General features: G+C 42.2%; 1 protein-coding gene across 4 annotated transcripts in view; it reads left to right on the top strand.

Annotated features, from left to right (window-relative positions):
- Positions 1-13,136, top strand: part of RAB15 (RAB15, member RAS oncogene family) — a 248,682-nt gene that overhangs the window by 222,646 nt on the left and 12,900 nt on the right. For all 4 annotated transcript variants that reach the window (XM_069208904.1, XM_069208903.1, XM_069208906.1 and 1 more), the window contains 3 exons: positions 831-908; positions 2,827-2,916; positions 7,650-7,715. In XM_069208904.1, the coding sequence (XP_069065005.1) occupies positions 831-908; positions 2,827-2,916; positions 7,650-7,715 (234 nt within the window). The remainder of the gene's footprint in view (positions 1-830; positions 909-2,826; positions 2,917-7,649; positions 7,716-13,136) is intronic.

The following is a 13,136-nucleotide window of genomic DNA, read 5'->3' on the forward strand; positions in this document are numbered from 1 at the left end:
CACTTAGAGAAATGCCTGATGAGCTAGGGAGTGACTAATGAAACGATCAGGGACATCGATATTTGAAAACATTTTAAGTTAGATAAGTTGTATTCCATTTTAAAAAGATAACCAATTAGAAAATACAATATAGCCAAGTAGCATTTTATTATAATAAAACTAATGATAATTACAATATTTGGAAAAAAACATTAAAACCAAAATATGAAAGAAAAAATTACCGTACTTTTAAGCACAATTTTTGCACGAGACATAAACACATCACATACTACTATGTACACAATAAAGTAGACTACAGGTATACATTTTAAATTAATGTAGCTGATTTAATCAGTACTAAAATAGATAAGAGCATGGGATGAATGTTTGAATGTTTGAGATGTTCTGATTCATTTGAACCTAAACCTAACAAGCAGTTAAGTACAACGGACAATGTGAAAAATACGTCCTAGGACTACTTGAATTGATTTCCAAAAAAGCATTTACAAGTTAAAATATTTTAATTTGTAATCTGCACCCCCAACCCTAGGTTTTTCATAGATATTTTGTTGTAGGTCTTTAACTTTATTGAATTAGTACCCTGCAAACAAATGTTAAAAAATAGCTAATTACAGATCAAAACGTTTTAAGGAGTTTATTAGAACTCCAAAAATGTAACTTCCATGCGCATGTTCACCAAAACACAACAAAATTTGTTAGCAGCTGGTGAGGTGTGTCCACTTGAAAAGTGCATAAGTCTTAGGTTTGGGTACAAGGATCAGTCTTCTTGAAAGGCAAGGTGTCAACGTTCCTAGTTTGGTTTCCGCTGAAACTTTTCTCTCTCTTTTCAGGGAATATTTTTAGTCTATGACATCACCAGCGAGCGCTCGTACCAGCACATAATGAAATGGGCCAGTGACGTAGACGAGGTAGGAAAGTTTCCTTTCTTGATCAATGTTTCTTAATGTACATTTTCAGGTACATTGTGACTATATGAGAGGCTCTAGATAAGGAGACTCAGCTTCTCATGCAGGAATGGCACAGAGAACACACAGGTTGTTGTGTACTATAGTCCACTGTTGAGTGCTATACCAGACGTTAAAGCTCCTGAGTTATAGGTGTGGTGAGGGCCTTTAACCACCAGAGTAACCCAAGACAGAAGGGGTATAAGGCTATTAGAACATTCCACTGAGGGTAGCACGTTCTAAACTAAAAAGGGAGAAACAGGTTAAAAAAAATGGAACGACCTGAAGGTCTGTAGCAGCCCTTATTAGCCCAGACCCACTTCATTGTCTTCAATGGAGCTCCCAATATTCCAGTGCATAACATAACATAATCATAATTTAGAAAATCAGTCGCTTTAGGCAAAGACGTGTGTTCTGTACATAATAAATATTCAGAAAATCAATCACTTTAAGCAATGACGTGTGTTCTGTACATCCCTGGCCCCTCCTTACCTCGGAAAAAAAGCATTCTGCCAGTATTCTTAGGCCCATGGTCTTGGCTTCAGAACCATTTCATTTGCCCTCTGAGGAGTCACAAATGTCCCTTAATGGGACCAGTCATCTACCTGGCACTGACAATGGCTTCTGTCTTCCTCCACCCTCCCTAATACAGCAAGGCCACTCCTCACTGTCCTCCATTCCCCTTGACACAGCAGAGCGCCCGCCATCCTCATCCTCCGCTCAGGCACAGCAGGGTACTGTCTGTGATCTTCCTCTCTCTCCTGAGGCACAGCTGGGTGTGCGCCTCCCTGTTCCTCCATCCTCTCATACAGAGAACGCTAATCTCCTCACCCTTCCTCGCACAGAAGGAGCTCTCGTCCCCCCCTTCCTCTATTCCCTCAGACACACAGAGCTCCTGTCCTCACCTTCCTCTGTTCCCTCACACAGTGAGCTATCCTCCTCATCTTCCTCTGTTCCCTCACACACAGAATGCCATCCTCCTCGCCTTCCTCTATTCCCTCACACACAGAATGCTGTCCTCCTCACCGTTCCTCTACTCCCTCACACACAAGGAGCCCTCGCCCTCCCCCTTCCTCTATTCCCTCACACACTGTGAGCTCTTCTCCTCACCTTCCTTTGTTCCTTCACACAAAGTGAGCTATCCTCCTCGTCTTCCTCTGTTCCCTCACACACAGTGAGCTCTTGTCCTCACCTTTCTCTGTTCCCTCACACAGTGAGCTATCCTCCTCATATTCCTCTATCCCCTCAAACACAGAATGCTGTCCTCCTCACCATTCCTCTACTCCCTCACACACAAGGAGCTCTCGCCCTCCCCCTTCCTCTATTCCTTCACACACTGAGCTATCCTCCTCATCTTCCTCTATGCCCTCACACGCAGAATGCTATCCTCCTCGTCTTCCTCTATTCCCTCACACGCAGAATGCTAGCCTCCTCGTCTTCCTCTATTCCTCACTTACAGCTATCCTCACTCTTCCTCTATCCTTCATACTCATCGAGTTAGTACCCTCACTCTTGCGCCATTACCCGATACTCTTCACATCGAGGAGTCTTCCTCAGTCTCCTGCCATCCCTCAGTCACAGCGAGGGATCTTCTGGGCTCCTCCTGTGTCACTCAGGATCACTTCCACTCATGCCAAAGCCCTCAGACATTACACTCCCCACAACAGCTGACAAAGTTCTGAATGAAAACGCTAAGATGGTAACACTCAATACTGGCGAACTAAGCAGGCCAGAGGTAGTTATTCGACATCTGAATGTTCATAACAAACCAATAATTATATGGAAATTAAATATTTGTGGTAAACTGCCCCTGTTTTTAACTTGTACCAGTAAGCTGTATAACTCTGATAAATATAATATTTTTCACGTATTCTCTTCACAGTACGCGCCTGATGGTGTTCAGAAGATTTTAATTGGGAACAAAGCTGACGAAAGTCAAAAAAGACAAGTTGGAGCAGATCAGGGGCTCAAGGTATTTTTCTGAGCAGGCAAAACTGGTAACAGATGCATAAGCACTCTGTGAATTAACACAACACGAAATTGTAGCCACCCTCCCCAACACAAATATATTGTGCGGTAAGGTAATGTCTTTCTCCTCCACTCCTCTTTCTCGACCACTCTCTCACTCCGCATCACCCGTCCCCCTCTCTCTCTCTCCAACTGAGTACTTAAAGTTAGGCTCATGTTTCCATAAGAAAAGCATTTTTTGATTTGCTAATAACTTTGATGCGGTTTGACACATCTTCAAGGGGGAATTAGTGCATGGCAAGGGGGAGAGTCAACGTTACTTTAGGACATGAGTTACAGGTACTTGACATAACTATAACTGTTGAACTTCCTTGGTTTTGTTTGTTTAAAACAAATGTTTTCATTTTCAATCAACTGTAACGTTCCTTTAGCGCTTTATTTTCTCAGTGAATTTCTAAGCGTTTTTTTCATGTCAAGTGAGATGTAATTACAATTCCTAACTATAACATCACTTTAACCTTTGCTTTGATGTGAATACATATATATATATACAAACACAAAGACCTTTCAGGCTTAGAGTGCCAAATAAATTATGCGAAATTGGAAGCAGAGAACCCTGGATAGATCGCAAGATTTACATGGCGAGCAGCTTAGTTAATGGAGCACCCGACAACACTACCAACGCTTTGAATCTGCTCCTGTGAAATTTCAGTTTTTCTTACAGAATTTTTAAGCATAGGATTAGCTCAGTGCCATCCACACAAGCTAGAGACGTGACAAAGGCTTTTGACATTTTTGTAGCAAGGTCTTTGAGCATAGGATTACCTAGTGCCATCCACACCGAGCTGAAAAATATCAAAAGCCCTTTACAATTCCAGGCAGAGTATTACAGCTATGGATAAGTAACATACCATCCAAGCAAACTTGGAATGAATAAAAACAAACCCTGACGTGTTTTGTTCTCATTAGGGCTCAACAGAGAGGCATAGCTTTGTCCAGACACATGGGAGCCCCAAGTATAAGTCAAGAGAATGCCCTTTCAGGCTTAGAGTGCTGCATAAAATATGTAAAAAATGAAGCACGGAACCTTAATTAGTTCCCAGATTTTAGGTGGTGCACACCAATCCAAAGCTGCAAAAATGTGTCCTAAAGTTACCCTCGTTCAGACCTGGAGAAAGTCTTGCACCATACATGGCCATCCATGTAAAATATCGGCAACAGGGACTTTAAATACCACCCCATAAGAAATATTGTTAAAATTAATTATTTTTGAATTTCTAAAAAATTCAAATGTTTACTTTAACGATAAAAACACACACACACACATATATATATATATATATATGTATATATATATATATATTTTTATTTTTTATTTTTTTTTTTTAATTTAAAACTTCATTTTTTTAGTGCATAATAAATAAATAGAAATACTTTAAGTGGGAATTTTTGTTCAGTAAAACGTCTAAGAAATGTATTTCAGTTGGTTAATTATTTAACTCAAAATTAGTAGTGCTGTATGTTTGATATACTTTTTTACTTTTCCATTTAATTTACCAAAGCAAGATCTCCGCCCTGGTGGTGGAGATCTCTACCTACATGTGAAAAGCTATTCATAGTAACTTTGCACTCATAAGTTTATCTTCACACGTGAATTCAGGAGTGGGGACTAGTAGGTCTACACTTTATAGTAAAAGTACACTTGTGAATGGTAATAGCCAAAGTAGTGAATTTACTACAAACTGTAAGAGTAAATTTACACATGTAGAGTTACTCACATGTAAATTTACTTCTGTGAATTGGCCCCAAAACATTTTACCTGTGGTGTTCCACAAGGTTGTTTCCTGTCTCCATTTCTTTTCAATCTGTATCCACACTCCATATGAGCTTGGTGCTAGATTTGACATGTATGCAGATGATATTCAGCTGACCTTTGCCCCCCCCCCCCTCGTTCAAGTAGGAGTTTTCCATTAAACATTATTTTCTTTTGGCCTCTATTCTGAGTGGGCAGGTGGATGTGAATGACCTTTCATTGTCTGCACTCTGTAAAGACTCAGATCCTAGTGATCCCTCCTTCCCAGTCCTTAATTTGTAAAAGAATATGTGCCAGGGCCCAAAGTTTTCTTAGGCTCCATGGTAAACATTGCAACTCATGCCTCTTTCATCCACAACCAGACACTCCCTGCCTCAATATCTCACTCTTGCTGGTTCTTTTTATCCCTCCTTTTTTGCCTTTATCATGGTTTTCCATTGTTTTCTTTCTTCTTATTTCCCCCTTAAGTTTTTTTTTCTCTCTCTTGTTCTAAGTCAAAGTGTCAAGAAAAAAATAATTGCCAGTTCCCTACAATGAGTGATGGTGGATCCCACCTGCAACCACTGGCTCAAATTAAGCACTGCTCCTCTCCCTTCTATTTGGGAACTGTCTTGATGACCCAGAGCCTTGGGCCCTCCAACATCACCATCCAAAACAGTTCAGAGTATAAGTGTCTATGTAGACAACTTGTGGTTGCTGTAAACCCTTGGAATTAAAGTTGACCGCCCTGTTCTCTTCAGACTTGGATCCTACAAGGATCTATATTCCACTAAGCTTAATTTAATATCCCTCTGATGAATTCATTGCTTCAGTCTAGGCTGGATTACGCCTGTGTGATTTTTCTTTCTGCCAAAGAGAAGATTCTTCCTTGTCACCAACATGTTCAGAATTCATCAGCTCGCTTGGTGGCTAATACACATAGATTCGCCTAAAGCAGTGGTTTCCAACCTGTGGACCGGGGACCCCTGAGGGTCCACGAAGCCTTCTGAGGGGGTCCGCTACTGCTTAGAAAATTAAAAAATATTAACAGATTAGGTCCCCGGCTTTCAATAATGACTCAGTAGGGGTCCCCTCATTCCAATAATGATTCAGTGGGGGTCCCCCGGTTCCAGTAATGATAAAGTGGGGGTCCACAGAAGTCAAAAGGTTGGGAACCACTGGCCTAGAGTTTAGATCACTGCACTGACTGCCTTTTAAACACACACCTATTATCAAATCTATGATTGCTCACTCAGAAGGCAGCTCATTCTAGCACCTCAACCTTTTTAGCCCCACAGTTCATCTTACACCACCCTTCCCAGACCCTGAGATCTGCCAGTCTCTTTATTGTTGATATTCCCAAAGCTTCGATGGCTCAAAACTGCGACCATGCATTTTCAATTGCTGCTGCCAGGCAATGCAACATTCTTTCTCCGACTGTGACCCAATCTGGCCTACTTCATATGTCTTCTAAAAACTTTGCTTTCAGAATTATAATTGTTCTAGCTTATTGCCAAGAAAGCTCCACGTACACTGTGCTTTACAAATATTTACAACATAACATAATGCTAGTTACATACTGATACCTCTGAGCCAGCACCCATGCACACCTTCTGGAAAGTTCTATGGTCATACAACATAACCATCTGCTCGGGGGAATGCATATCTATACACGCTATAGTATCTATGCATAGAAGAGGTTACGGATTGTGGGCCACGGCCATCTCTCTTCATCCTGAGTTACTTCTCAGTCCAGGCTCTCCCAGGTCATCATGTTAGTCCTAGTGGCAATTTGTGGTCTGTGGGTCAATACTGGGGGGAAAATAACTAGTTGTCACTCTTTTCTGGGAAATACCCAGAAACCCGAGAGAGAGAAATAAAAATAAAAAATAAAAAAATTAAAAGTAAAAAAAAAAAAATAATAATAATATGAACGAATATGAGAATTATTTTGGGCTTCCTGCACTCCATGATCCATAACCCTCCCAGAATATCCTCTGCCTGAGGATACTTTCACAATAAGTAATACCTATGTTTACGTTTATATTGCACTTATCCTATCGTTATTGTACTGTGCACTCCTGTTAATCAGTCTGAATCGCTCGCCATCTTTATTTGGCAAGATCCAGATGTGTGTGATGTTCTTCTGTTGGGATCATGCGGTTTATAGATCTTCTTTTTCACTCATGTTTTAGGTTCAGAGTAATAGGCTTGATTTGATGGTCACCTTCACTCTCAGGTGCAGATTTTTCATCAACTGGGTCTAGGTTCGAAACTCCGTAAAGAAATTAGAATGGATCTGGAATTCTCTTGTAATTCTCTGTGTGGACTCCAGGTGCTTCAGTGGCATTGCTTTTCTGTCAGCACAGGGATGTCTGTCCCATTCCAGGATGCCCGCCCCATTGCCACTTCTCAATTCCAAGCTTGGTCTGATGGCTCAGTGGACTAATGCATTCCCTGCAGGCATATGTCTTTGATCCCGTGACCACAGGTTTGAACCCTAGCGGATCGACTGTGATACAATGAGGACCATAGAGTCGGGTGACAATAATTATATGTCATTCAGAGCCGAGATAACTCGGTGCACTTTACAAATACACAATATCATATGTTATGTCTATGTTCTGTGGATCGCGTTGCAGTATTGATTTCCTGACGGCATCATCGTGCTTATAATGGGTTCTTAATATATTATTACTTGGCCTATTGTCATTACTCATGTGTATGACATCTAAATAGAATCCTGAAGATATCGCTCAATTACAAGATGGCTGCTCCATAATGGATGAAGAATGACAACCCGTCAACTTTCACCATTATGGAGCAGCGGTCAAGTCCTGCTTGCTGCTGTTGGAGCACCCATAGTCACACATGTATCCTGTTGAGCTCTGCTTTTCTTGTAAAATATTATGAAATGTAATATTTAATTGCATTTTGTCTTACAGCTTGCTAAAGAATACGGCATGGACTTCTTTGAGACAAGTGCCTGCACCAATATCAACATCAAAGAGGTAATAAGGAATCTAGGTACATGTTGCTACATTAAAATCAAAATAAAGAGTTGATTTTGTATTAAATATACTTGTAGAAAAACTTAATCTGCTCATCGTCGCACCTAGATTTATTTGCTATTGATTTAGTGCATATGCGGCACGATCCCTGTGAGATTTATGTAGGATGCAGACAGAGAGTTATCACAAACAATAAAATACAGGAGGTGTGCGCCTCTGTAATGGGATTTAAATCTGGTGTTTTTCCCTTCCCGCTATTTTACCAGCATAGCTAGCTGGGATTTGTATATCACAATTTGTAAAAAATAAATAAATAAATTAAAAAAGCTTGAAAATCATCAAACTGTGATATTTTTTCCCGTACATGTAAACTTTATTCAGGAAATACAAGCCAAAATCACCTTCATTGTTTTTTTACCTGGCTAAGCAATTCATAAATGATTATGATTATTGATGCACAAAGAGTCAGATTATCCATGATAGAACATCAAGGATTTTACACTAATTTGTAAGTCTCACAAACCAAACAGCTTTTTGGCTAGCTGTAGGTGAAAGCTTCTTGTGGACCATACCACAGACGTACCGTGGTCTTACAGCCTGCCCATTGTTTACACTTAGTTGTGTTTATTGTCACTCTCATTTGCTTGCTTCCTATTCGATGACTTGCCTTCCTCTTCTTGTGTTTGTGCGTTCCCTGCAGAATGCTTCTTCGCTATACTTTTGACTGACTGACACGTATCCTCCCACTGATCAATTTTACAGAACTATTTTTTCTGTCTCATTAAGGACTCCATGAGGTGTGCATGCGTTTGCCAGCTCTCTCACTCATGGCCTTCCCCACTTGCTGGCTGTGTTGTTTTCATCTTGTTTGTTGCTGACATTTTTCTCCCCCTGCTAAGTCACCCATCACCCATGCTCTGGGTAGCTCTCTTCTTTGTTTGTTGCTTTTCCCCTCATTTGGTATCCCTTCCCACCATTTGTGGCTTTATTTTTGTTTCTTCCACCCATTCAGTCACTACTGCTTCTCTCACCGACTCTACCCATTGCTCTGTAGCTCATCCACCACTTGCAGTTTTTTATTGTTTAATTTTTAAAATGTTTTAATTTCTTGGAGGACCTGCCAGCTCCCATTTCCTGTAGAAATACGCTTTACTACAATTGAATTTTTTTATGGGACATGTTCTGTCTGCCATCTTGAATTAGTAAATACAAAATAAATAAATTGGTGCTTGCATCAGTCAATTGATATGCACATGCATGGTGACGCATGAGTTTGCATACGTTTTCACACATACTCAATAACACAGGTGCTGGTAGCATCATGATTCGTACATGCTATGTGGAAACACTTTTTCTTTTCATCTTATTTTTATTGCCCTGCAACACCACATAAGCAGAAAGCCTGTTGCTATTTACCAATGCTGTGCAGTGTTGCCAAATGCATTGCCGAAGTCAATAAGACCCAGAGGCGAGACCTATTGGTTTTGCTAATGTTTTTCTATTCTAGTGCCAGATCTGACCTATCCAGAAGCTCAAAACATGATTGGAACATTACAGTGTTCCACTGAATATAAGGTTTGTACTCAGTCTGATGGATTGTCCAGAGGAAGAGACTGTCTTGTGACCGCTTCTTCTTCTGTGTTCCGCAGTGGAAGTCTGTGGAGACCTTGGCTGCAGGGCTCATGAGAGACCATCTGGGAATCTTCGTCCGAGCGATCACCTGTGGCTGTACTGGGACAGCACCGATAGGCAGGAAAGGCGGGTGAGGGTGGTGTGTGAGCCTCCTAGAAGGTGGCACCTGAACATCTCTGTAACAGAGAAAAACTGAAGGGAATTTGAAGGGCGATGACTGGACGGAAAGTGCCAGAGTTAGGGGCATATTGAAAGGGCATATGGAAGAGAAGGGCACAGGGGACAAGGATGGGCAGGGCTTAATGGAGTACAATAAATGGCATAGTATACAAAATGAGTGGTGTGGTGAAAGATGTGGCATATATGACACACACAAGTCACAATTTTCTAGACATCTCCAACTGTGCCATGCCCTGGAGGTACACATGAAAGACACAGGCACTCAGGGCCGGACTGGGAACTCAAAGCAGCCCTGGCAAATCTTGTCAGACCAGCCCCCGTAGAGTGCATTGCAAGTGAGCCCGACCACTACAATGGGGCTGTGGGGGTTCTCCCCACCCTATGAAAATTTGGAAAAGGTGCATTCTACAACACATTTTTCATTGTATATTCAATTATACTAGTGTTTAAAGCATAGTAAATGATGACCTTACAGTGCACCAGGATACAGCAATCTTTATTGGGGCTCTTCAATGATTCCCTCGCCCTCTAACTGTGCCTCTCATCTCTCCGTAGCCCCTCTCACAGGTATTTCATTTTCGTTATGGCACCTCTTATCAGCGTAAGGTGTTGAAGAACTTTACAACACACACATATAGAGACAATGAATCATTTGTGTGTAAATCAGTGTATAGAAAATGTTGACAAAGGGGACTACAAGTTGTAGGATTCACTCCATCCACACTGGTGGGCATGTTGTAAGAGTGCTTGGTCTGGGGAAGCATACACTCATGATTCAGAACTCAACACAGTGGTAAGGGTGTAAGGGTTGACTTTACTAATAATTTATTTCCACCTCAACAAACCCTGTTTAGCAAATTAGGATAATAAAAGACTGGGGAAAAAACATAACATAACATAACGTTTCAACCGGTACCATGCATTTTGCATGCTGCTCTTTGATGGCAGTTCATAGATCACTGTGCTAGATTGATTGTAGCCTGTGAACTGCACAGTAACAAAAGAAGTTTTGTGACAAAGGCAGTATCCCACTGAGCTGTGCACATAAAATACTGTTCTGTGATCCGCATAGTACGTTCATTGCAGCAGGCGTATTAACCCCCTGTGCTTCTTAGATGAGTCAAAACTGCCACTAGACAAAACCCCATCTCTCTCCAGCAGGTTCATTAATCACCACAGTTATTTTGCCACTTTTCTTGTTGCCTGAAAACTGTTGGATATACAAGGAACTCTACAGTGCTACAATACCGTCCCACAGTAACAAAAGCAGCCCCACACCCTTCCAGCATCCCGGGACAACACCCAATGCCTGGTAAGGCCAGTCCAGCCCTGCAACCACTCTCCTAGAACATAGGCCTTTGGAAGCAAAGGATGAACTTTTAAGTCCTCAGAATTCAAATTATATCAAACACTAGTGGTCAGCTCTCCAGACTCCATGCTGAATCTACAGACTAATGTACTCACAATATTGGTCCACTAGGTGATGTGGATTGGGTTGTAGCTAAATGACCCCAGGGTCCTGGCAGCTGAAATACTTACACCATGTTTAATATACTCTCGTTATTTACGCTGCAGGACTGAACCAGGTGCCGTCTACCACACGATTTGGGAATGTGTACTATACAGCAATACTGGACTTCAATTCATTTGACCCTATCCCGAACTGTGGATAGGATGGTAGTGACTGATGCCAGGATGGTCGTTTTGGGACTGGTGGATGAGTTGTGGGGGTGAGGGGGGCACAAGCTACTAGACTCCTAGTGGCGACAGGTGGCTTACTTATTCCCAGAAGAGACATCACCCACCGCTGACACTCTGGAAGAGCCCCTCCTCAGGGTACATGAGAACACGGCACGGACTGGTGTGCTTAGGCGGAGGAGTATGGATAGAAATATAGGGGATGTCCATAAAACCATAAAAAGTGGTTGGGGTGCATGGTGTAATTATATCTACGACTGAGATCTATATTGAATGTTTAAATATACTTATCTCTTGATAGACTACGAACTCTCTTTGCAACAAGGTACTGTATGCTAGTTGCTGTACAATGTTTTAACACAAAATATGTAAAAATTAATAAACATTTTTAATAAATGATGAGGCAAATGGACACAAGACTGTAGGTTAAAAATTGCTCTATCGTGCCTTCCTTACATATTGTCAGTATGTAATATGCAAATGGTGTTCGCAGTTTCGATCACAATGCGTTCTACATAAATGTAAGTACCAGCTTGATTGATTTCCTATGATGTCACAAGGTCAAATGTGATGTGATGTCACTTCCTTTGATGTTGCAGTATCAAAGGTCATATAGTGTTACCAGCCACTCTGAAAGGTTAAGAGGTAGCCCCAAGGGCTAGAGCAACTTTTTATTCTAAATTGGAGGCCACTGCAATCAACTTTAACCAGGGGTGGCTCCTCCATAGGGGCGGAGAAGCGTTCACCCCCCCCAAACTCCCCCCCCCCCCCCCCCACTAGCACAGCAGCTGCAAAACTTTTACCAAACAACAATAATAAATTGTGTTCATTATCGTTGTTTTGTAAAAGGGGAGGGGCCACTGGGGTGACGTGTACTGAGGCGGAGTGCACAGCACTCCCCCTCAATGTGCATGTGTGTTTGGTCGGCTGTCTTGGGCTGGCCAAACACAAATGTGCTGTCGGCTCTCTCCAGCCCAGCAACCCTGTTGCTGGGCTGGAGAGAGCCTGCACAGGCTCCCAGTCTGTCTGGGAGCACCCTGGCCGGGCGCTCAGGATTGGCAACAGGGCAGTCTGGGAGCCTGTGCCTGCAGCGAGGAGAAGCAGAAGCGTAGCAGCGCGCGGCGTTGAGGTAAGTTGTTTTTTAAAAATGTTATTTGTAATTTTTATTTTGATTCCACCCCGCCCCCTCCCCCACATGCCGCCCCGCCTCTCCACCTTCCCGGAAGCTCAACTCAGCCTCATTTAGAAAAGCTGCAAGATATCTATTTATCTACCACTTGGTTTGCCAAATATGACTTACATGGTGGTGTGCAGTTATGCATGTCCTGGCTATGTACAGCCTTGGAAGTCTAAACCATAGGTTTGCACAGTGGTTCCCAACCTGTGGTCCTGGGACCCCTGGGGGTCCTCAAACCTCCTCAGGGGGTCCACGAATGCTTAGAAAATTAAATTATATTAACACATTATGTCCCCAGCTTTCAATAATGACTTAGTGGGGGGTCCCTGGATTACATTAATGATTCAGTGGGGGTCCCCGGGTTCCAGTAATGATAAAGTGGGGGTCCACAGAAGTCAAAAGGTTGGGAATCACTGGGCTAGCAGGTAGCAGCCACAAGACATCGCCCGACAAACTACTACTTAAGAAATTAATCAGGAGTATATATGTAGTCTGTAGTGTTAACCTACATAGCATGAACCTATCTGTAGTACAACAGAGTACTGAACAGCAAGCAAGAGCCCTGGGACTGGATTCACGACCACGTACAAGAGACCGGTAATAAATGAGGTCCCTCAGGTTTGGCATTTAGTCCTGTTTGAATAGAAGGTCTATGACCTTCATCTGAACATTGAGGTGGGGTGGCGGGCTCTGAAGTCAGGCCTTTGTGGCAGGTGGTCCCATGAATGACAATG

The sequence above is a fragment of the Pleurodeles waltl genome, chromosome 9 (genome assembly GCF_031143425.1).
Source record: "Pleurodeles waltl isolate 20211129_DDA chromosome 9, aPleWal1.hap1.20221129, whole genome shotgun sequence".
Lineage (NCBI taxonomy): Eukaryota > Metazoa > Chordata > Amphibia > Caudata > Salamandridae > Pleurodeles > Pleurodeles waltl.